The sequence below is a fragment of the Alligator sinensis genome, unplaced genomic scaffold, assembly GCF_000455745.1.
Source record: "Alligator sinensis unplaced genomic scaffold, ASM45574v1 scaffold730_1, whole genome shotgun sequence".
In the NCBI taxonomy this organism is placed as follows: domain Eukaryota; kingdom Metazoa; phylum Chordata; order Crocodylia; family Alligatoridae; genus Alligator; species Alligator sinensis.
The window spans coordinates 2529776-2555568 of NW_005842027.1; the positions used below are offsets into that span (position 1 = coordinate 2529776).

The following is a 25793-nucleotide window of genomic DNA, read 5'->3' on the forward strand; positions in this document are numbered from 1 at the left end:
ACAGGCCTCCCCAGCCCCAGAGGGAAACGCTTTCCCCTACTTCTTCCCCATCGCTGTGGGGTGGGGAAGGAGGGATCTATGGGATGCTGCCCAGCCCCAGAAGAGGACTCTTCCCCCCCACTCCTCCTCCCCCCACCCCCCAGGGCAGGGGGAGGCTCTGTTCCATGTTGGGGGGAACTCTTCCCCCTCCTCCTCCCCCCAGAGGGGCAGCAGGAGTGCAGAGCTCAGCTGGGCAGGGTGTGGGTGTGTGAGAGAGGGTGGGGGTGTGTAGCGACCACCACCCCCACCCATGGCATGCAGCCCCCACTGCCTGGCAGCAGCAGCAGGCGGGGAGGTCAGGTCACTTGTGCCCAGCACAGGTGCGGCCCTGGCCAGCACTGCGCGAGACAAGGGAGCTGACCTTGCAGTCGGGGAAGCCCTTCATTGGAGCCTGCTGCTTCCCTCACTCCCTGGCATTCAGGCCCTTGCACTCTGCTGGGAGTGGAGGAAGCCTTGCTGCCTGCTTCCCCACAGAGTCCAGCATGGGGCTTCCCTATGTGTGGAGCTGCAGGCACACAACGCAGAGCCCCTGTGGTAGAGGCAGCCAGCGCTGCGCTGGGGGTGAGAAGTGCAGGCCTGCACAGCCTGCCTGGCAACTTCTATCCCCGTGGCTCCATGTCACACCTGCAGCTCCGCACTCGCACAGGGAAGCTCCACGCTGGACTCTGCAGGGAAGCAGGGGGTAGGGCTCCCTCTACTCCCAGCAGAGTGTGAGGACCTGCATGGCAGGGAGTGGGGGAAGCAGCAGGCTCTGGCTTCCCTGCTGCAAGGGCTGGAGTTGCAGGCTCAGGTTCAGGGAGCAGAGCCTCATGGATAAGGTAGGCTCCACTCCCATGTGTATGAGTGCCCTGACTTCCCACCCTGCTGCTGCATGCCACGGGGGGAGGGTGTGGGGGTCCCTACACCCCCCCCCCTCCCTCACACCTACACCCTGTCCAGCTGAGCTCTGCACTCCCACTGCCCCTCTGGGAGGAAGAGGAGGAGGAAGGGTTCCCCCCAGCATGGAACAGAGCCTCCCCCTGCCTTCTGCCCCTGCTCTGGGTCCTGACAGCATCACATGGAGCCCCACCCTCTCAGCCCTGCAGTGCTGGAGGGGAAGGGGAGGAGGAGGAGGAGGGGGAAGAGTCCCCCCACAGCATGGAACAGAGCCCCCCTCCCCACCCTGTGGGACAACCAACCCAGCATGGTCCTGTTAAGAAGAAGGGGGGAGAGAGAAGAGTTAATTCCCTCCTCTGTCCCTTCCCTGCAGCTGGGGTCTGTCAGCTCCAGGGGCCACCACTGCAGCCCCCTCCCCTCTGCTCCCCAGAAGACAGGCTGACCCAGGCTGCGGTGGGGGAAGAGCAGAAAGAGGGGGCTGCAGTGCCTTAACGGGGTCATACCAGCCACTGTCTCTGCTAGGGCCGCTCCCTGCTCCACCTAGAGAGCAGAGAGGCGGGGTCGGCCCAGCGGCTGGAGCAGAGAGCCCTGCCCATCCCAGAGAGCATGCCGGGATGCTGGGAGTGTCTGGTTTATCTTAAACCAGCAAGAGATCTGGAACAGACATTGCATAAATCGGTTTGACCTAAATCAGTTAAGTCTAATACTACATTCAACCAGGTTTGTCTCAAACCGGTTTTGGCCATTTAGAAACTGGTTTATGTGCACTGAATGTCTGTTCTGTTATAGGTTTAAACCAATTTCTGATCACTTACACCAGTTTATGTGTAATGTCTGTCTCTAGCCAGGCTGAGGATCCCCAGAGGTCTGCGGACCAAAGGTTGAAAATCACTGATATAAAACAACACACTGTTTGACTGAGCAAACATATGCTTGAGCAGTAACATGGTTTAGAAACTGTACATATTTACTTCTAAAGGGTTCAGTCTTTCTCTGTCCTCTGAAGTAGTAATGTGCTGTCTAGTCTAAGAAGTGCTACATTAAACTCAGAAGGCGACATTGATGAGCTGGCTTTGGATTCTTGAATAAAGATTGATGTTCCAGGAAAGAAGATGGCTGTCCTGAGATGGGATCCATCTGATGAAGACTGGGAAGAATATTTTTATCCATCATCCAGCTAATCTGGCAAGGAAGGCTTTAAACTAGGTCCCAGGGAGGCTGGCAAAGAAAATCCATCAGCTATGGTGCAATAAAAACCAAGAGATGAGGACCTAGAGAAGAGGCCTAATTCTAAAAGAGGACTGAGGAACCACAATATAGCAGAAAGTGATCCAAGAGAAGAACAGAAAGGCAGTACCTTTGATGCTCATATACATACACAAGGAGTGTAGGGAACAAGCAGGATAATCTGGAAGGCTTGGTACGTAAGAAAACTATGACTTGGCATTACAAAAATATGGTGAGATAACTCTCACAAGTAGAATATCAACACTGCCAGATTTTCCTTGTTTTGGAAGGACAGGACAGGTTCAAAGAGAAGGGGAGAGAGTGGATGACCATGCTATATTTTAAGAATGTGTATGTTTGTTCCAAGGTCCAAGATATAGAAAGTATTATATCTATCAAGTGTATGTCAAGGAAGATAAAAGTAAAGAATAATAGAAGTTCTTTGGGGGTCTAGTATAGACTGCCTAATCAGGGGGAAGCGGTAGATAATGAATTCTACAAATAGGTTACAAAAATATCTAAAATGTATGCTATTGTAGTAATGTAGGGTTTTGTTTTCTCTGCTATCTGTTGGAATAAAAATATAGGACGTAAGTTCTTAGCTTGTGTAGAAGACAACTTTTTTGCTCCATAAACTGAGGATACAACTATGGTGGGGGGGGTCAACTATCATGGTTCTTGGCCTGACGAACAGGGAAGACCAGATTGTACATGTGAAAGTGATCAGAAATTTGGGAAGAAGTTATCATGATATGATAAAATTAATGATTCTATGAAAAAGGATGCATAAGAATAGCAAAACTAAGGCAAGGGACTTCTAGATGACATATATGAACCAACTCAGACATATAGAAGGTCCCACAGACAGAAATATTAAAGAAGAAAGGTGTCCAGGAGGGCTGGTAATTCTTAAAGAACTTAGCATTAGAGGTTCAGTAAAAAAAATATTCCAACTCAGTGGAAGACTAGAGAAGCTACAGGAGATTGAGGGAACTATACAATGAGCTTTGTAGCTACCTCAAAAATGAAGCTAAACATACAGGTATGCAAGGAAGAATCATTACAAAATTTTACCGAGGAGAAGAAAGGATGTATAAGGACAAAATCAGCAAAGCAAAGGTGAAAAGTGAAATACAAGGCAAGGGATATTAAAGACAACAAGAAGAGGTTCTTGAGGGATGATCACTAGCAGCCAGAATATATTCGTTAAGAATGAATCATGCCAAACCAACTCAATTCTCTTCTTTGACAGGGTAACTACTTTGGCAGATGAGGAAAACACAGTAGACACAATATACCTGGACTTTAGTAAGGCTTCTGACACAGTCCAACATGACATTTTCATATCCAGGTTCACCGCTAGAAAACCAAGGCTTGTTTTTTTACTCACGGGGAATTCCAGAAGAGGAGCTACACTAGCAAACAGCTGTAGGATAAAGGGCTTGCGATGCAGAATGTAGAACTGGCGGCAGGCAAACTCAATTGCTTGGCGTAACTGAGGGTTGCTTTCATAGTCAGCATATACCTGGGAAGGGGAAACAAAGAGATAAAAATACTGCTTCAATTTTTAAGAAATGAACAAACAGTGAATTCTGCAATATATTTTGGGCCTGGAAAACAATATTTCCTTCCTAAATGCCCAGGAATCCTGTACCAAGGGTGTCTGACTAGATGCAGGATTTAATAAACATTTGTCCCTCAGAGCTTCATAAACAATATCATTACCTCTGAGCCTCCCTTTTACATTTCCTTGTTTTGTCCATTTTAATAGCCTGTCTGCTTCATTTCCCTACTGAAACAGCAAGTTGCCTAAAAAACACAAGGAATATACTATTCTTGCTATATTAAGGCAACAAGCCATAATAAATTCTTGCCTACAGGATGAAATTCACTCAACTGCAGAGGATACATGGGGGATCCTCCAGAAGCCAGAAAACCCTGTATGGTCATAAGCAGGAATTGAAGAAAAGGAGCTGAGCTGCACACAGAGTGGGTGAACTCTGCACCTGCGTAGAATGGAATTTGGGGCTAAGACAAAGACACACCAACCTGTTAGGGACTGACACTTGAGAACCCATTCATGGAGGTGCAGAAAGGGAGCAGCTGCCATTCTAGTCCATAGGCTAGAGCTGGGTGCATTTCATTTGTCCCTCAGCAGTACCCAGTAAAGCCCAACTCTTCCAAAATGTATCACCATGTGAGAGCTGCATGGGAATTGTGCTGTACTTTATCATAGCAAACAGGCTCATGAAGCTGAAGGGACTAACTCTACTTAGAATACAAACAGTCCAAAACACTGGAAAGATCTGTAGCCCGTTTAATATTTCAGAACATGCAATGTTGTGATCGGCACTAATGTATGCCTTATGTACAATGTACAAATAAATTGGTGGAACCAAATAAAGATAAAGATGCTCTAGGGGGAGGAGCAAAACAAGGGTGATTAAATCATGGACAGTTGAACTATGATCAAAACACAAAATTGATGGGTGGCACATTGTGCATGTGGATTATGATGGTATGAAGTCAGCTAATCGTGGTTGGGTAGAAGTGCAGGCAGAGATGTCTGATATTTACTTACTAAAAAAAAGTATTGTCTATGGGATATTGTATGTTGCTCCTCCCCTATCCAACATCTATTTGTTCATCTTCACAGACCCAATTCCATTGATCTCAGTGGGACTTGAGCATAGTTAAGCATGTGCATTTACCCTGGTAGCCTTTCTATTGCATACTCTATGGGGTGGGACTTCATCTTGTCTCTTGGAGGATAGCCCTTAGCACACCATGGGCTCATTTGTAACTCAAAACAATAACAGACTTTTTGTGAGCTGCGGCAAGGCACTTCACCTTTTCACTTTGGTTTTCCCATGTGGATAAAAGAGAAGTTAAGCATGTTAAATACATAGCAATCCTCTGAGGATTATTGTTGATAAAGCCATTTTAACAATGGATATCACTAAACACTAATAGGCTTCATTATTATAGCTTTAGCTGATGAGACAGAAGAATTTTAAAGTCTCCTGCTTCTTGCTTAGTGGGAGGACAGCCAGTAGGTTGTTAATCTTCAGTTCTCAATGGTAGCTGAGAAAGAAGAGGTTCACCTGCAGCATGGTGGGAAGGATCCATTGGTATCCACTGAGGGAGAATAGATGGTTGAAGTGCACAGCAGTGTTGATGACAGTAGCAGCATATTGCCTCAGCAAAGCACTGTCCTCTGGGTGCAGGATCAAGGCTCCATTAAAGACATTTAGGAAAAGCATGATTTCATCCCCCCAAGGAAACTCGCTGGGCATACCAAGAAACATCTCCTCCAGGAGCTTAATCCACAGGCTTTTCTGAAGAGTATCAAGGCCAAATAGCTCCTTCCCAGCTGTAAGAACAATGCAGGCAACATGTAACTTAATTAATAACTTTTGCCCAAAGAAGCATTTTTAGTCTGATAACATCCCCAAAGGAAGGAACATGCTGACCAAGTGTCTTCATACAGATTCCTTGATTCTAGCAAAAGAGATTACCACTTTGGCTACTTCTATTTTGGCTATAGGTGCTTTTTAAAGTAGGATTGGAATCAAATTCACCTGTGCCTTAGCTTCATTGATATCAACAGGGTTTGACCAATTGTGTTTCAAAGGGCGTAAAGGGCTCATAAGAAGTACAAAGGCAATAGGCATCATAGGGTGTTACTAATCTTTATCCTACTAGTTTAAAATTCATTTGATTCTCCATTCTCTTTTAAGCTACAGAAGATCAAAGCTTGCACGCACCACTGGCAGTTGTCTGGTGTATATTTATAGGAAAGGCAGGAGGATCAATGCTGTATTTTTACCCTTATGATCAGTGACACTCAGTCCTGGTTCAGGAGCCAGATAAGCAGCTAGTATTAGCCACAGAACCACAACAATTCTTGTTCTATGTGAATTGTGACATAAACCCTCCAGTTCAAAAAAAGAAACTACCTTCTACCTGTCATGGATCCACAGGCAGAAACTCTCTAGAGGATTCCCTGGCTATCCTTAAGGTAGGTGGTGGGGGAGGCTGTGGGAAATATTCTGTTGGCAGTGACTGCTGGGGGGGGTTCCTGTGAAGTAAGGGGGAATGGAGGTTCCCAGATGAGGGTCTAGCTGTGGCTATGAGGAGGTTGACCCCAGGAGATTGTCACAGAAATTTTTATGAGGGATAGGTGGTAGTCCGAATGTCATGTAAAGATTTGTTCATTTTATTTTACCATACTCTGTTGTGAAAGCCTTTGATCACTTCTTTTTTAAACCATTTGCTTTTTCCTTGTAATAAACTCTTTTGTTTTTTTCTGTTACTGTTCCAAAGTACCTATGATAAACTGTGATTTCTGGGCAAATTAATCTGGGCATGCCTGGCCAGCAGAGTGGGGGACAAATAGGTTTACAGTGTCAACTTTACATAAACCAAGCGTGTATCTCTGAGAGCACCCTGGCATGCTAGGGGTTTGTCATACAATCATGTGTGGATTTATGGTGAAATTTCAACAAGTGGCACTGGATGTCCTTTCTACAGGGCAGTACATGAAGTCAAAACAAACAGAAAACACAAAAAACCCCATACAGCTCAGAAGCTGCAGGCTATGAGTGTCAAGGATATCCCAGTACAGGACAATGACAGGTTCTTATAGTGCAGCTTCTGAAAGGGGATGCCTTTAAGTCCAGCACATATCGAGTGACATAACCTGTCAATGTTCACCACTCAATGAAAATTACAGCCTCTAGTGCAGTGGATGATCTCACCTAGGCCAAAGTTTGGTTTGAAATCCTAGCTATCTTTAAGGGTCATCTTGTGTAAAGACACGGTCCTTAAATATCTCCTGCAAAATCTGCACACGTAACCACTCTGACAGCACAGCCCATATTTGCACATGTAAGTTGAAACTTGTCATACATAATTACCTCTTTAGTATGTGGAGTTATCTAACTAGTATAAGCCATGTCACATACACAACTATAAAAATACAGGCTTCAGTTTTTGTGGGCACTGAAATCTGCACCCACATTTTGGAAAAAAATGGCCCGAATATTAGTAATCAGGGCACGTAGATGCATGTAACTGAGGCCATGATCCAATGTCCACAGAAGCTAATGGAAAGATTCCCATTAACTCCAGTAGGGATTTGATCAGGTAATAGGGGCTTGAACAGCTTCAACATGCTTACATCAGTGGAACTGAGACCACCCTTTACAGTGTTGTAGATAAAAAGCAGACAGAGGAAACAGACAGGGGAATAAGTCACAGCCTGTTTGTACTGAGCAAATGATAGCCTCAGGACGGAAGTGGACAGATAATGCCTACACCAGTGTATTTTACACAACTCCATAGAATTAATCAAGAAAAAAACAGAGGAAAGGTTCTTGTGTAAGTTACACTGGTATAAGTGCTGAAGTTACACTGGTATAGATGCTATCTGCCCACAAGGTCAATGCAAGCAGGCTATGATCTACTCTCCTCCCACCTAATGGCAAGGGGTTGCAGTGATGCCTGCAAAAGCTGGTTGGTTCTTCACTCTGACTCCTGGTGTTAATTTACATTGGTTGTCCTGCCCAGGCTTTTAAATAATGAATGATACTATGCTGCAGCATCTTTACTGCAGTTATGTTTATGTCCCCACATCAGGATAATGTTCCTGTTGGGAAATGCTACTAGTTTCATAGTTTCATAGTAGCTAGGGTCAGGAGGGACCTGAACAGATCATCTAGCCTGACCCCCTGCCACAGGCAGGAATGAATGATGGGTTCACAACACGCCAGACAGGTGATCATCCAACCTCCTTTTGAATTTGCCCAAGGTAGGGGTGAGGACCGCTTCCCTGGGAAGTTGGTTCCAGATTTTGGCCACCCTAACTGTAAAATATTGCCTTCTGATCTCTAACCTAAACCTATTCTCCATCAGCTTATGACCATTGTTCCTTGTCACCCCAGGTGGTGCTGGGGAGAAAAGAGCTCTGCCTATTTGCTGTTGATTCCCCCAGATGAGTTTGTAGGCAGCCACCAGGTCCCCCCTCAGCCTCCTCTTGCTGAGACTAAACAGGTTCAGGTCCTTCAGTCTCTCCTCATAGGGCCTGTCCAGCTGCCCTCTCACCAAGCAGGTAGCCCTCCTCTGAACCCTCTCCAGGCTGGCCACATCCCTTTTGAAGTGTAGCGCCCAGTACTGGACTCAGTACTCCAACTGCGGCCTGACCAAAGCCACATAGAGGAAGAGTATCACCTCTCTGGACTGGCTTGAGATGCATCTTTGGATGCATGACAAGGTATGGCTGGCCTTTCTGGCTGCGGTCTGACATTGGCAGCTCATGTTCATCTTGGAGTCAACAATGACTCCAAGATCCCTTTCCGCCTCTGTGCTTTGAAGAAGGGAACTCCCCAGCCTGTCTGTATGCTGTGGGTTCCTTCTCCCAAGGTGCAGCACCCTGCATTTGTCTATGTTGAACCCCATCCTATTCTCGTTTGTCCACTTTTGAACGCCCCTGCAAGACACAAACAGTAATCTGGTGGCCACGTCAGACAAGAAAGCTGATATTTTTAACAGTTTCTTTGCCTCTGTGTTCTTGAGCAGGGACCTAGCCTGTGTGCTTTTTGTTTGAATACAGCCCTTGGTGCCAAGTTCAATATGCAAAGGCATGCATTGAAAACCCCACCAAAGGCTTCCCCCAGTACCTTGAGGATCACTGAAGAGTGAGAATTCTGCATCAATGGCACTTCTTGGGAAGGAAGGCAGGCGCAGAAGGTCCTCTTGGAGCATAGAGACATGGGACTGCTTGTGGGCAGTAGGGATTTTCTGGGTGAGTGATATCAGAAACAACACTCGCCCTACTTCCTCCAGCTTGCGGGTGAACACCTGGCAGAGAAAGGGACACACGTGGAGCAAAATCATGCCAGTCAGAAAGCTTTTCAAACAGAATACACACCTTTTAAGACTGTTTTTATCTCCAAGTGTAAAGAAAAGGTGGAAAGCCTGGGGTACAAGTGGCCTTAAATAACTATGCTCTTGATGGTCTTTAGTAGGCCTGTGTGAAGCAGCAAGAATTCACTTCAGATTCAGATTTGGCTGATTTGGAGGGAGACTGATTTGGTTTGGTGACTTGAATCACTGTCCTGATTCGATTCGGCCAATTCAGATTCACAGATTCGGCGCTGATTCAGAGATTCAGCCATTGTCTATAGTGGAGAATCACTAAAATACCTATAATTTTGTTATTTTTTTGCAGATTCAGATTAAAACAGTAGGAATGGTAGCCCCTTCTGAGGGAATGAAGCCTGCCAAGTTACAAGAAGATAGGTTCAGGGGTTTCTGTGAAAGTGCACCTCAAGCTGTTGAAAGCAGAACTCATATCACTTATATGTGTTAAGGCAGAGCAGGATGAAAACAGCAGGGATGGTAGCCCCTTGTGTGGGCATAAGGTCTGCCAGGTTTCAGGCAGAGTGGTGCAGGGGTTTCTGTGAAAGTGCACCTCAAGTTTCTAAAAGCAAATTAAAAGAGCAAATAGGTGTGGTGTGAGGAGAGTGGCACTCACTCTATCTGCACCTGGAGCTTGGGGAACCCTAGCAGCAGGAGGTTCACCTTCAGGAACACCAGCTGCTCCACCAAACCAGGATCCAAGGAGGTCTGGTGGGGTGTCACAACATTCCCAGCAATGCTGAACACCCTCCTGCTTGGAAAACTGGTCAGTGGACAGAAGAGGTGATCCTGGGCAACCGTGGCCAGATCCTGCCACACCTGACTGTGGGATGTCCAATAGGCCAAGGGGTTGCAGTGCAGTGGCTCCACAATCTTGGTGAGATAGGTACCTACTGAGGCCTCCGAGGCTACCTGCCTGATGGTGGGGTCTGGGGCCTCTGAACCACATTGATGCCATGCCCTTGGCCCACATTGGCAGCAGCTGTGGACGAGGAGATTGGTTTATGGTTGGAGTGCCGGCATGGGAAGGTGGATCCCCCTCTTCCACATCCCCCTGCCTCTGCCCTTCTGCCTCCCTTGCTCTGTTCACCAGCACCTCCATCCAGTGATTGAGGGTTTTGCTGCTGCAGACACTCCCCTTCACCCTTGGGTTGCACCCATGGACCATACTGAACCACAACAGATACAGCCATTTTTTGATGCCCTCCTTCAGCTGCTTCACCAGTGCCTGCACCTCTGGTGACAGTGGCCTGCCCCAGCCGAGAACATCGATCCCCTGGAACTTCTTCATTTCATTCTCAAGTTCCTTCACTATGGGGATCACCTGGCTAAGGAGGGCATTGCCAGCGCTGAGGGTCTCGGTGGCCTCAAGAAACGGCTTGAGGACCACCAAGATCTGGGAGATGGTATCCCACTCTGTTTTGTTAAGGGGGCCACTGATCCCAATCTCCTCGACCAAGGCCATCTCATGGAAAGGCTTCTGTTGCTCCACCAGCCTTTCCAGTATCAGGTATATGGAGTTCCACCGAGTCTCCACATCCTGCATGATTTTGTGCTGCAGGATGCTCAGCTCTGCCTGTTTCTCCTACAGCATCTTGCCCACCTTGATGTTCTGAAGGAAGTAGCCCGCCACCTTCCTGCATTTTGAAATGAGCTGGCTGGTAGTGACAGTGCCATCATCGGGAGCCCTGCCCCAGTCCAAGGCATCCCTGACTATGAAGTGGAACTTGTGTGCCACACAGCAGATGCCAACAAAGTTGGCATCACGCACCATCTTGACCATACTGGCCTCATTGTCAGTGACCATGAACCCACGGGTGAGCTCACCATGCCCAATGAGCCACCCCTGCACCATGCAGTTCTGGCCACCATGGTCTCCCTTGCTACGTGGGACTCATCCATCACCTCGGCTTGAAGTAGAGCCCACTGTCGCCCTGACTGATTGCACCAGTGCCCCGTGAGGGAGAGATAGGCATGATCTCCACCCCAGCTGCTCCAGATGTCCAAGGTGAAGTGCAAGGCTACCTGAGGACCTTCCTTGTGCAGCTCCTCCCTCAAGTACTCCCTGCATGCCTCATACAGGGAGGGCACCACTGTCCTGCTAAAGGTGGTGTGTGCAAGCACTTGGTAGGATGGGGCCATGAGCATCATGAGCCGCCTGAACCCTGGATGCTCAACAAAGGAAAAGGGCTGGCCAGCCAGAGCAAGCATCTCCCCAATGTTCTGGGTGACCTTGCTAGCCTTGGGAATGTGTCCCACTTTGTCTTTGCCTTTCCCCCACTGGTCCAGGGTGGCCTGCCTCTGCTTCTTGAGGTCGGGGGCTTTGGAGCGAGATGGGGATTTCTTTTTGGGCGTGCTCCCACTGGTGCCAGGCTGAGGAGGAAAAAGGGCAAGGGGGTGCTGCCTCATGAAATGGACCAGCATTGCCGTGGTGGTGAAGTGTTTCACCTCCTTGCCCCAGCTGATCTGCCTTCATCAGTGCTGGCAGGTAGCATACATGGTATCATCTGCCACCTCAAAATGATCTCACACTACACTATCCATCTGCTTCTGGGTTGAGGGTGGAGATCCTGCCTTATCCCACTCCTCAGCAGGCAGAGGCACAATATAGGAGGAGCTGAGCCACCTGCCCCCACAACCTCCTCCAAAGTGACTTCCAGAGAAGGAGACCTGCCCCTAGGGGAACTTTGAGGAGTGTGGAGCACAAACTCAGAGTCCCCCTCCTTCCCGAGGATTTCCTTAGCTATGGCTCTCAGCACCTCTGCTTCCAGATCCAGCTCCTCCTCTGGCACTGAAAGGCTTAGGCTGAGAACTAAAACTGGGGTGGAGAATGTCATGCTGCTGCTGGTTAGTGATGTTATTGGTGGTGGTGCAGGTGCAGGCACTGCTACCACCTCCTTACTCCCACTAGCAGCAGAAGACTCACTGCTGCTAGGAAAGAGGGTGCATTTATGTTTGGGGTGGAGGGAACTTGCAGCTCTACCTCTGCCCCTTCTGCCTCCCCTGCCAGAAGCCGTGGTACCTGCCTTTCCAGCACGCTTCATAATGTTTGGTGCACTGCAAAATGTGTGTGTGTGTGTGTATGTGTGTGTGTATAATGTATGTTGTGCTTTCCTGCACAGTGATGACACGCTGTCAGGGAAAACACAAATTTCTTTTTGTGGGGGGAAAGAATCAAGACAGACTAACAAGAACGAATAACATGATTTTGGGGGAAGAGTAAGTTGAAAGGAATGGATAGGGATAACAAGAGGGATTGTAGGCAAGGGTAAGTAGGAAAGGATTGGATGCAATTTACAAGAAGAGAGACTAGCTAGCAAGAGACTAGCTAGCAAGCCAGAGCCTTTCGGACACTGCTGCTCCAAGAGAGAGACAGCTCACAAAAGGCACAGATCACTTCAGAGACAGCTTTATATGTTGTTTCTACATCCCTCCCCCAGAGCACTGTGATTGGAAGGCAACTCAGAGAAAGATCACAGTCACTGGCCAGCTACAGATGTCAAAATCAGAGCAGTCTTCCCCTCCTGCCCCAGCCTTTTCCAAATATGGAAGAACACCCCATCCTCCTCCCTCTTCTCAGTTTCTGTGTACTGCAAGCCTTCCGAATCTCTCTGAACCTCTCTGAATTGATTTGGAGGCTTCCGATTTGATTTGGACCTTTTAATAGGTCTCCTGATTTGAACTGGATTTGGAGATTCGGCTGGCGAATCGGGCTGAATCTCCTCCAAATTGAATCAGTTACCGAAGCTTCACACAGCCCTAGTCTTTAGTGTGATGAATGCTGTGTTAACACTCTAGGAGAGCACGTCAAGCCATAGGCTGACAAGGCTACAGCTCTGTTAGAGCCCTGCTCAATAACCACTTTCTGGCAAAGCTTGTAGTAGATTTTAATAAAACAAGTCAGGGAGTGTTCCCACTTCTTTTTGAGAAATATAACTGTGCTGAACTAAACAGTTTTATCACCACCCTGCTGTGGCAGGGCACTGGTTGCACCCGCAACTTTAAGGGCCTGGAGCTGGCAGCCGCCAGGTGCCTGATTAGGGCAGCCATTTTGGAACTGGGGCTGCCCATATAAAGGCGGCAGTTCTGCTGTGACAGGCCAGGCAACAACATTGCCTGGCTGAAGGGGTGCAGATCTCAATCTGGAGGTAAGGGAGGAGCTGTAGGGGATGGAAAGGAGGCTCCTGGTCCTAGGTACAACCTAAAACTGCACCCTGCTGGGAATGGGTGGCCTGGTAGGTCTCCAAGTGGCATGGGAGCCCCCAGGAAATGCCAGGCCAGTGACCGCCCCGGTGAAAGGTGGGTTTGGGTGCCTTAACCCCTAACCCCCACAACTGGGTGGGTTACCCCTTGTTTGGAGGGCCCGGAGGGTGGACCCTTGGAGAGAAAGAAAAAGGGCCATAAACTCAGGCCTGTCTGAATTTCCCCTGACTGGCCCAAGCTGGGGCCAGGACCAGAAGGGTCGAAGGGCTGGGGGCCCGCTGTGAGGAATGCCCAAGAGCTGAGGGCCTGGGGTTCCAACTGGCCTGGAGGTGGGCCAGGGCTAGAGAGCTGAAGGTCCTGGTGGGGGGATCACACCCGAAGGGGGATCGGTTCAGGGAGCTGTGTTTCCCAGTATGACGGCAGAAGAGTACGCCTGAAGGGAGGAATCCAGGTGGGGTTTAATAGTAGGATTCTGGGGCCCAGAGCAAGGGGCCAGTGATTATGAGAACACAGATGCTATCTGAGAGGCTTGGGCTGCGGTGTAAGGGAGGAATGGAGCCACAGATAGTGCCCCCTGGCATCGGGGCAGTAAATGGGCAGCCTCTCGCTTATTAACATCTATTTAACTAATTAACAACAAGGCGTGGTGGGCGATAATGCGGGCAGTTACCCCAGAAACAGGTGGGCGGGTTACGGTTAGATCAGCCCTGAGCAGGACCCCTGTTACACCTGCACAGAGGTCTGGAAGGGTTTTGGACACAGTTTGTAACCATGTTAGAAATGGACACTCACACTGGAAGCTGGATCCTAACCCAGCATTAATTAGCAAAGCTTCATTGATTTTTAATAGAGCTATACCCATTTATGACAGCTCAAGATCTAGCATTATAATTACACTAGTAGTTTTCTTAAATTTTCCATTAGCATGACTCCACTGCTGGTAGAAACAATCCAACTGCATCTAAAACACTAGCTCTGCAAAATGTACTCAAGGTCCAAACATGTTAGATCAATACTATGTATAACTCTTCTAACTCTCTTTAAAAATGGTTTCCAATAGGCTAGCCTCACTGGCGTTTGAATGCAAGTGGTCTAACACATGATGACGTTTGGCTTCTTCAGTATTCTGTATATTTTGAGCCTGGCTTGATGGGTATAGATTTGCAGTTGTTCTTCCCTTGTCCCATGGCCCTGTGGATGGCTTCCTTTGCATTGTCTTATTAAATTTGGATGCTAAGGACTCATCATAGGAAGGGAACTATAAACTGACTGGTAGAATGTTCAGTTTTTCCATGATGCAGCATTTTCCTTTTTAACTCTTCCCTAAGACCTAGAGGAACTAAGTATAATACAGAATATAATATAACCCTGTGATAAACCTGGACAGTTGATACAACTTCTTTCAATGTGTTAGACCCGTAGTTCCCTAGTGAATATAGTCTCTGGTAAAGATATAATCAAAATGATCAAATATCCTTTCAAATTTCCCCCCACTACCATTCCTATTGATGGATGTAGTATACAGGATAATTGGCTCATTGTCTCCTATTCCAAAGAGCAAAGCTATAAGATAGTATTGATTTTTAGGCACTTGCACTTATTTTAGCTGTTAGTTTCAAAGCAATAGTTATACAGTTACTTTTTACAACATTCCTGATTGTTTTTCCTTCTACAGCTCTCAAGTTGCTACTGTATGTACCTGAATCTAAGATAACTCTGAATTTAAGACAAACTTCCAATAATTAGCTTTTATACATGGGAAATTTATACATTTATTGCAATTTTCTATGTATAGTATCTAATTATTGGATGGTCATCTTAAATTCGCCCCCTCCCCCCCACTGCTGCAGGAGGGTAAGTGGTGGGGGGCAGATGGTGGGAGAGGCAGTGGGGGGCAGGTCATATAGAAGGTGGTAGAGGGGGCAGCAATGGGGCAGCGAAACAGCTTGACTCCTGCCCCTTGTCCCCTTACACATTGTCCCCTGTTGTCTATCCCCCCCACCACCTGCCCCGCTCTGCTGCCAGCCCCCAGGCCCTGTGTGCCTCAGCATCTACCCCCCTCCACTGTGCCTGTACACCCAGCATCTCCCTTCCTTACCCCCCTGCTATTCCCTCCTCTGATACCTGTCCCTCCCAGTGCCCCTACCTCCACCTCTCGCTACCTCTCCCCGCCATCTCTGCTCCCTTGCCACCACTGACCCTCTGGTTTTAGCTCCAGAATGTCTACAGTCCTGCTCTGGCCTGGGGCATGGAGCATGTGGTTGCTCCAGCACCAGCCTGGCTATGCAGCTGCTGCTGCAGTGGTAGCAGCTCCAGCCAGGCTCCAGATCCACAGCCCAGGCCAGAGCTGCTTCCACTCCTGTCACTGCTACCGAGCTGGGCTGGGGGCAACACAACCACATGCCCTGTACCCCAGACTGTAGTGGGGCCAGAGCCATGCTGAAAGGTAAGCAGTGAGGGGGAGGGGAAATGGAAGGCAGGCAGGGAGGGAAATGAAGGAGCAGAGGGGGTGGAGGGGAGATGGCATGATGGGGGAAGACAGGGGAGCAGAGGTGGCATGTGGCGGGGGAAGGGAGGCAGCAGCTAGAGCTGCAGCTACAGCTCCGACTCCAAGTCAGGGCCAGTGTTGGAACTGCAGCAGTCCCCCACTCCCCTGCTACCTTGCACTCCAATGAGGGGCTTTTCTCCAATGTTAAAGCAGAGGGTAGGGAACCTCATCTTGGATTCAAGTAAATACAGTAATAGCAAAAACAGGATGGCAGTTATGCAACTGTAATAATAACAGCATTGATATTGACCCCTTACAGTGTAATAATACTCAATTTCCCACTCATCTCCTGGTTAGTGTCATCCTTTCCATATATATCATGTTCTGTGCCTTTAATCTCCTCCCTAGTGATGTCACCCCTAGTGGATTACTTCTTGACATAATTTCACCACCAGGCATGTCTTACTGAGACAAGACAGGCTTATGGAGAAGCAAAAACTCTGAAGACAGAGTAGAAGCCACTCTATAGGTGGGTCTGTGTGGGCCCACTAACAGAGAAACTTCACCTTTTCTTCCCATCTGGACTTGGTGATGATCTCCTACTCTCTGAGGAGGTGATACTTCCAGTAGTAACTAGTGGATAAACACTGTCTCCCTGCATGGGCTTGAGATCTCTCAGAAGAGATGCTGGAGGCTCCAGGGAGAGCTAATAGAGCAGATGAGACACCCTATGGCAAAGCACAGAGATGCAGGCAGCTAAAATGAAGGCAACATGTGTGGATCAGAACTGCTCATGTGGTGCCCATTGTGGAGGGAAGCATGGAAAACTGTCCTAAGGAAGAAGACCTGAAAGCAGCACAAGGAAGGGGTAGAGGAAACACTGGCAATAGTCAGAGGAGAAGAAGAAAGTTTACATGGTAGCATCTGCTGCATGGCCAAGCAAACTTGTAGGGTAAAAGCTTCAAACAAGCACTAAAAGGACCAGGCTCTGGTACCTGTAGATAAGTAATCAGCATATCTTGCATTCTGAAGCCAAAGTTCATGATGCTACTCTGTTTTGGTCATGCACAGAAGAGTATTCGCAGGACAATATATCAGATAGAAGCTGGCTGGAGAGAATTAGTTTACAGAGCCTTCTTCAGTGCCTTGATTTTTCCCTGAATGTGTAGCATGCTCAGTGAAATGACACTCACAGGGCCTTCACACCTCATGCTGCTCTTTTGGATATGCTCTCTCCTCTGGTGTGAAGAGAAGTCTTTAAAATGAAAAGGGGGGTTCCCCATTTCAAAGGCTTGTTTTTTGTATGGGGATTGGTGATAGTAGGATACCTGTTTCTGAATGAGCTCCTGACCCTTTTCTGGGTGCATCTGTACCAAGTTCAGCTGAGGAGATACCGATCTCCGGAAAGGATAAATATCACGAACATAGGTCTGCAAGGAGAAGAAATCGTAGAATTTATTTTATGAGAATGGATTTGTAACAGCAACAATAAAGAAAAGACTTTTCAGCAGGGAGTAGTGACTTGATATGGATACAATAAGAATGCCCCATTCCCTGCATAAAATCCTTTAGCCTTTTGCTATTCCATCTATACCAAAGCAAAATGATTTTGAGAGTCCAAAATACTTGAGTAGGATCCTTCCATTATGGCAAAAAGGTTGCGTAAGAACCTGAGCAGAATGGAATACAGATTTGCTTCTCTGCCCAGCTACACTTTAGAAATATCTGAAATGACGGTTTCCACATCACCTTCTTTCTAGAATGTTAGAACCTGCAATATCCAGAGCCTTCAGCTGGATTCCAGAAATGAGGGCACCACATGCCAGGACAATGGCTACGCATAACCCTCTCACTAATCTTTGGCCACCCATAACATCTAGGAAGGCTTAGCAAAAAGAACATCACCTGGGCCAGGCCCTTTGCCTCACCTTGTTGTAATGAATAAGGTTCCATCGTTTATCCATTAAAAAATAATGAGAAGACTGGGTTTCAGGTATATTAAAAAATTCCAAGCACTCCTGAGGAGGGAAGAAAGAAAAACCACCTCATTATTCATTAACTATGTTATATAGCAAATTTTATAAGCATGATTAAAGGGGACTGATCCCATATACTTTAGGCAGACACACAGTTCTTCCATTTAATTCTCCCCCCCACATTTTACGAGTATATAAATATATTTTCACTGCTTCCAGACTGTTTTGGGCTCTGGGACTGACACTATCTGTGTTTATCTCCAGAAGCTGCCTCCATGCCCATCCTGTCTGCATAGCTAGATTATCATATGGGTATCTTTGCCTTCAGGACCACAGTATATTAGTCCTTCTCACCTCATATCCCTGTTTACTAAACAATCCTAAAGAAGAAGACTAAAGCCCAGATCCTAAAAGAGATTTAGGTGCCAATTCCCACTGAAATCAATGAGAGTTAGGTGCCTAAACACCTTTGCGGATCTGGATTGTAGTGGCATGCTCAAGGTCATCCTGGAAACCTTTGGGAGAGTATGGAATTTGAACATACGTCTCCCATATCCTAGGAGCTATTTGGTTTCACTTCCTCTTCTCCCAACCCTAAGTTCTTGACTGAAACAAAAAACAGAGGCATCTGCTATAAAGTGACGGATTCAGGACTGAACAGGCTACTGAATAGTTTTCAGATAGGAACAGGTATTTAGTTCATTTCTGCATTAGTTGACAAAGCTTGGTCAAAGAGATGACAATTTCAGCTATTTAAAACTAATTTATCCAACAAGTATCTATTAGCTAGTAGTATAACTAGGGGTGGGGTGACTGGGGCAGCACCCTGAACATCAAGGTAAAATAGCTGCCACCACAGCCACACAATTGTGCCAGAAGCATGGCAGCAGCCAGAAGTTGTCATTCTCTCCCCATGTTTTGCAGATGCCCTGGGTGCCCAGCTGCTTTGTTACACCTCTGTTACTAGCTGTTATTTGTTGGGACTATTTAAGGGGTGTTACATGGCAATCGAATCTCCTATAACTCTTAAGGTGGGATCCAACTTTATCAATCAGTCCCTCTTCAATGGTTTTTGCAGTAGTGATCCTCTTGCTTAGGATAAAGGAGGCTGTCAACACAGTTTCCAGCTCACAGAAATAGAAAGGTTCTTAAGAATCTATTTCTACTGCACAGATGTAATAGGAAACTATAGCTGAAGGAATCATTACAGAGCTTTGCCAGTTAAAAAACACTCATTCCCACCTTCAGAAGAGCTTCAAATTGTGTGTCCTCATGTACAGGTAGCTGGGTTGGGATGTCACATTCATTCTGCCCATGCACTACCAAGGTCTTTGTGCCTACAGGAAAGAAGAACATTTATTTTTCTCTCCCCCCACATATTAACGTCATAAGCTATTTCAAAGAAACTTCTAACTGAGTAAAGGGAATAAGTGAAATCACTCACTGGCAGAAAGCCAACACAAGTCCCATTTGGAACCCACTGCACAAACCTAGAACAAATGTATAATTTCCATGTAATGAGAATTGATCTTTTCTAGAGGATTAAATTGACTCTAACTGTAACAGTTACTCCAAGGAGAAAAGGTGTCTAAAAAGACAAATCTGTTTTTCACAGAGCAATCTCTTGCCTGGCTCATATGCCTTCTTGTTACCTCCAGGCATTGCCAAGATTTAAACTGGAGGGCACCTCAAGCTGAACTGCTTTTGAATGGCAAAGCCTTACAATGATCAGACTCAGAAGTCCTGGAGGCTTGAATAACATACATCTCACTATTGAACAGATTGTTCTGATTTCAGCCTTTGTTTAGTTGCCAACAAAGCTCTGTTTGACTGTTTAAGAATCAACATGGAAATTAAGAGTCCAAAATTCAAGGAGGATTGGCTTAAATATCATTTAAATTTGGCCACACTGATAAATCTCAAACTGGCAAGTCTGCATTTTTATGGTATAGGAGCAATAAACAAAATTGCAAATATGGAAAAAACTAAAAGATCTTCAAGTTCAAAGGCTATGAATGTCCATACCTGGCATTGAGGCAGTCACCAGCAATTTTACTTCACACTGCTCCTTCTTCATAGTCTGCTTCAGATCTTTGAAGAACAGGCCCTCTACATAACCCACCACTTCCCACAGGAAGGTCAGAGTTGCTGAAATGGCATCCATGCCCCATTCGCATGGGGTACGTACAAAATACATGATCAGTCCCACCTGCAGGGCACAGAGGAAAAGGTAACATTTCAGATACCATTTTCTGCACATCACACTGTTTTTATTGCATTATCTCTGTGTTAGCCAATGCTGTATCACAGAGTCATCATTAGACCCTACTGGTCTGATGAGCCATTGTGCTACGATTAACTGAAATCAAATATGTTGATCAGCTGCACATAGGAACTTTGTTATTTGTACTATAGCAGTGTCTAGGAGCCCCAGTCATGGACTAAGGACCCCACTGTAGGATGTACTGTGCAAACCCAGGACAGAGAGGGATCCTCTAGCACTTTTCTTCACTCTGAGAAGGCTCAGAGCCTGAAAAATTCAGGTCACTTCACATATCCACACCCACTGCAAACCTGTAAACTTTCTGCCTTCTTTTGTTTTGGGTAATGGGTGTCACTCATGCAGTTGCTAATTCAAAACAACCTGAAGAACAGTTCAGCACTGGGCAGATGGGTGACTGGGGAGGAAGCTGCTATGGTCCATAGCATCCTAGCCCCATGGGTTAAAGGTAAATGAAGGACACATGTAGCAATGGTTGTGTATGTCCTGTCCTTCAAGGCTCCCTGTGCAGTACTAGGCAGGGAGTTCAGATGGAAAAGAGTTGCAGGTTGTATGGCCTGTCACATCTAAGCTCCCCAGCAACACAGCAGGACTGCAGCAACGGTGCTACGCAAGGTTCACATACAGCCAGAAGGGTGTGTAACAAGAAGCTCCTTGTTGCCAGCACCACCCATTTTGTGCACTTCTTTTTCCTTCTGAGTATTGGCAGAGACCTAGCACACTCATTGCATGTGTGTGGCAAGGCTCAGAGAAAGCCAGAAAGCTGAAGTGGCTTTCTGTAGGAGAAACCTAGAAACTGCATCTACATATCAATTAAGCTCGGTGACACTAAAGAAAACTAAAGAACTAAACTATCCACTTCAAAGACTGTAAATATATCCTGGTGCTAACCTAACTCACTTACTGTCCCCAGTAGCCTTTGATCCTTACTACCTCACATTGCATTTTTATACATTTCTCACAGTGCATTTTTATATTTCATCTGTCTTATCTTTACCCTGGCATTCAGTATTTTATATTTTATATACCTTTTAACTTTTAACAAATGTATTTTACTTTAAAGTAAAGTTATGCTTTGTATTACTAGAACTATTATTGTAAGAATGCATTGGAATTGTAATCACTGGAATTGTATTGCTGTATTGGGCTGGTCCCCCTGAGTGGATGCAAGTATGTATGAATCAGATAACTGAAAACAAAGCAAAAGCCTCTGGCTATTAATTAACAATAGCCTAGCCAAAGGAACTTACCATTACAAAAGTCTACTTGTCAAGCCATTTTAGGCTTACCAAGCCAAGAAACTGAGCACCCACCCTATTGACTATTCCTGCAACGCTTAACAATACCATTGTTAAATTAATTAAAATCACAAACTGACTCCCAGAACTGCACGTACGGGCAGGTGAGACCCCTGTGACTAACAGCTGTCAGGTACTACTCAAAACCCATGTGGGACAGTGACCTCTGGATTTGGCAGCCAAGATAATGCTGGGGGATCACACAAGTCTGCCAGAAAGGGATAAAAGGCAGTGAAGTGTGACCCTCAGTGGTGCCCTCTCATTCAGCACCTGACCTACCAAGGCAGAAGGACAAGCAGGCAACCCCCTTCTGGAGATGACATCACCTTGAAGAAAGCTGACCATCGACAGAAGACTCCAGGGCCTCAGATAGGTAGATATACAACTCCAGTGCTCTCACAATCACTACAGCAGTTACTACACACTATACTACATGGGTTTAAATGAGTGAGTGCATGTGTGCGCGCTAAGGTGACCAGTACCCCTCATAACTCAAAGTTTGCATTTATGATTTTATTGGTAACTTCACATCTTGTACAATAAACTAGAATTTATTATGATCCTGAGAGTTGGTCCTTTGTAGCCAACAGGTGGGGCTAGATTTGCCCCAAAGAGTCAGAGCATTTCAAGGGCCTAAATAAAGTGAAAATTATATATTTTCACTTCAAGTCTTCCAAGCGCTGATGTCTGGTTCCTTCCACTGACTTATGGCTCCCCTTCCATGATCATGACTCATTTCAGATCCAGGACAGGAGCAAAATGATAAGCTAACAAGTTCAAAATAAAAGGAAGAAAAACTAGAAATCTGTACAAGCAAGGTTATACTGTCAGCAGCTGCAGTTGTGATGTGCAAAAATGAATGTTAATATGCAGGAAATACTCAAGGGCAATCATTTCCTGCTAGACTGTGGCATTTGTATTTGGGAAACTTGCAGTGAGACAGCAGATGTATGGGCTGCATGCTGGTGCCAAGAGCTACTCACCAAGTAGTTAAAGAGGATATGAGATGTCTGGGCAGGAAAGTCTCCGATGTTTAGTAGAAGCTTCCTCAGCATGTACATCAACTCATCCTGAAAGAAGGGCAAAGATTTTTCTTTCATTTCCATCACAACATAGTATGTGTTTTCCTTCCTGCCTTGTTTGTTTCCATCCCACCCACAACCCTTGAGCTCTCTGTGCATGAAATGGAACCACTGGCCTACAAGTGTGTTTGGGATACTCAGTGGAGGGACAAAGGCACCTACATCCTGGATGCAGCATAAAGACTGTTGACTTGCAAACTGTTTCACATTGTGTGTTGCCTTTTTACTTTAGAGGTATTGTTGAGGATATGACCTTTGGCAGCTTTCAGCCTCTAGTTCTGACTTATCTCCTTCTCTGCAATAACTCTAGTTCTTCCCTAGCATGGAAAAGTACTATTAGGACAACACTGGAGAGACTATATGAAAAGTAACTTGCTTTAATGCAACAGTTGTGGCCACTTGGTAATACTCTCCATTCTATCTTAGACCCTCTGTTGCTTTCTTCTGAGGTGTTAGCTGGCAAACAGCCTTAAAGCAGGGATCAACAACACTTACAAACCATGGGCTGGAACAACTGGGCCTCAAGCTGGTGCTGGCCAGGTGGCTTCTCCAGCTTTCTGCCTGCTCCCTCCTCCCTTCTGGAGTGTAAGCAGTTTCCAGCCAATGTAGAACTGAGGCAGGACTGGGTCCAGGGCTGGGTGCCTGGGAGCTGCACCTATGCCACTGCCTCTTCTCCATGCAACCTGGCTCCCCAGCTGTAATGTAGGCACAGCTGAAAGCTGCCTAGCCCCAGCTCCCTTCCCCATTACTGAAAGTGCTGGCTGCACTGAAGCCACGGGGAGAGGGGCAGAGAGAAGCAGTGGTGATATGGGCTGCAGGCTTCATGTTGCCAACCCTTGCCCTGATGGACCACTCATCACTGAAAGTAGATGGAACATCATACTTTGGTTCCTCTTATTTCCAGCCTCTAGGACTTCCCATCCCCTGCTCCATCTTGCCCCCTGCTCCAAGGGCATGACTATGTATAGGGAGTAGCCATGCCATTTCTACACCTGCTGAGGCAAATTTCAGGGTGAATGCATGGTCTCTTCTCCCTTTGTGCTGCTAAGGCAGTGCAAATGTAGTGGAGTGAACTAGAGAATTTGTACTTAGCTATTTATTTCCTTTGCTTCATGTCCTTAGGATTCTAAATCTATTAACTTACTCATTTGCAGTTTGTTGAGCTAATAATATAAAACAGGGGTGACAAAGACACAGTCCATGGGCTGAATCCAGCCCGTGGAGCCCTATCATTCATCTGCAGTGCTGCCTGTGGGTCTCACACTGGCCCCGTGTGCCACATGCAGCATGCACTGGCCACAGGCAAGTTGCACATACTGAATCCAGTGCACAGGGCCAGTCCAGTGTAGGTGCCACATGCTGAATGTGCCCCAGGCTACTCCCATGCTGTGCAGGGCTGGGGCCAGCACATACTGCACTTGGTGTGCAGGGCCTGTCTGACGCGGGCTGCATATGGTGCCTGTGCTGGACTAGCCATGCACACTGGATCGGGGCTGGTCTGTATCGGGTCCATAGACCAGTTCTATGGCCTGGATCCAGCACGCAGTGCCAGTCTGGTGTGAAAGCCACATGCAGTGTGTGCTCCGGACCAGCTCCGTGCAGCATATGCACATGCGCCCCAGACCCGCCCCACTCACCACGTGCCACATGCAGGGCTGGGGCTGGGGCCAGCGCATGCTGCATGCAGTGTGCAGGGCTGGAGCTGGGGGCATGCACTGCATACTCACCGGCCCAGCCCTATGTGCTGGATCTGGCACAGGGAGCCGGTCTGTGGGCCCAATCCAGCCTGCAGACTGGCCCTGTGCCCTTCTTCCGGCCAGTGGGGCCAGATGAGTTTGGTACCCCTGATATAAAATATGATAACAAATTGGTATATGTTACTTCCTGAATTGCTCCCTACCCTGCCTTCTGCCTGACTTCAGACTAACACAGCTACCTTTCTACTCCTTAAATGCTACATTTCAGAACTGTTTGGTTTGTTTTTTTTCAAAAGCCACAGGCCTGATTTTAACTTCCATTGTGCTTTAACTCAGTGTAACGTCTTTTACTTCAAGGCAGCCACTCTTGTGTCAGGACAGCAGAATTATTTCCCAATTCCTGTACAAGATGTGTGGAAGCAGAAGAAAAAGGGAAAGCAGTGGAATAAAGATGAACAACTTGAACCACAGCCGTATCCTGTGTAATTTAGCACAGCTGGCTGTGTGGAACAAGGCTGATTTACTCCAGCTGAAAGGCTGGCTCCTTCTCTTTTCCATTTTGATCACTTTCATTTTCAAATGTCCCTAGTCGAGTTTTTAAAGTTTTCCTACACTGGTAGGGCCCTCTACCATCAACTGGCAATTCCCTGTTTCAAGCATCATGGGAATTCCAGCATTTTATTTTTCTTTCTACTGCAAAAACTGGCAGGGCATTTTAAACATCAAATAACATTAAAGTAACACTAAAATAAATGGGCCAGATGACTATAATATCTCAGACACCTGGTGCTGCTCAACAGGGCAGTCAGAGCTGGAAGAGAAACAACTTTTTTTTTTAACAACTAGGTTGCTTAACAGATATCAGTGGCTGTTTGGGCTGACCTTCAAAAGATACTTCCTCATCCATCCTTCACCCTAAATGAGAAGTACTGCAGATAGCTAGGTCTCTGCAAACTAAAGATTCAGAACAGAAGTAGAAAGGCTTCTTGTGCCTGGTGGTTGCAACAGCACTATTATTATTCAGATAGTGTTAGAAATACACATGATATTGTCATGAGTGGTATTTACACACTCCTGAGAGGTGTATGGTACTTTAGATGTAGTTCCCTGGTGCATGGAGTTTATATTATAAACTAGACATAGCACAAGAAAGTATAATAAATCAGGGGAGAAGACGACTGCATCTATGCTTCTTCACAGTTAAATTGATGGGCATAGATAGAGCTAGGTTTATTTACATTGCTGAGGAGATCTAATGCAATATGGTTCACTAAAAGGCTAATAATACCCGTGATGTTGGATGTTCAGGGCCAGATACTTACCTAACATAAACCAACAGCTCACCATTGACTTCACTGATGTATACCAGCTGAGTTTCTGGCCTTCAATTTTCTAAGTCATGTTACACTTTTAATTCTTCTCCAGTTATTACCCCTTAACTGATTCTACTTGTACCGACATTTCCGTACACTAAGGCAGGGGACAGACATTACACTTGTACCAATATAAGTGATCAGAAACTGGTCTATACCTGTAACACAATAGAAGTTCAGCACGCAAAACTGGTCTATATCCACAACAGAACAGAGGGCGCAGATGATTTTTGCCCGATCTGGCCACAGAAAGCAGTTTATAGCTGTGACCAAACACAAGTGCACAGCTGCAGACAGCTTCAAAAATGGCTGATTGGGTGAAAATCTGCCCC

At 46.5% G+C, this 25793-nt stretch overlaps 1 protein-coding gene across 1 annotated transcript in view; it reads right to left on the reverse strand.

The window, feature by feature from the left end:
* The window catches only part of UNC80 (unc-80 homolog, NALCN channel complex subunit), a 200673-nt gene that overhangs the window by 50052 nt on the left and 124828 nt on the right, over nucleotides 1-25793 (reverse strand). The window contains exons 37-44 of the mRNA XM_006022285.2: nucleotides 22293-22379; nucleotides 19756-19939; nucleotides 18973-19067; nucleotides 17683-17772; nucleotides 17083-17184; nucleotides 8823-9003; nucleotides 5247-5515; nucleotides 3533-3667 (exon numbers count right to left, since the gene is read on the reverse strand). Coding sequence (XP_006022347.1) covers nucleotides 3533-3667; nucleotides 5247-5515; nucleotides 8823-9003; nucleotides 17083-17184; nucleotides 17683-17772; nucleotides 18973-19067; nucleotides 19756-19939; nucleotides 22293-22379 — 1143 coding nt within the window. The remainder of the gene's footprint in view (nucleotides 1-3532; nucleotides 3668-5246; nucleotides 5516-8822; nucleotides 9004-17082; nucleotides 17185-17682; nucleotides 17773-18972; nucleotides 19068-19755; nucleotides 19940-22292; nucleotides 22380-25793) is intronic.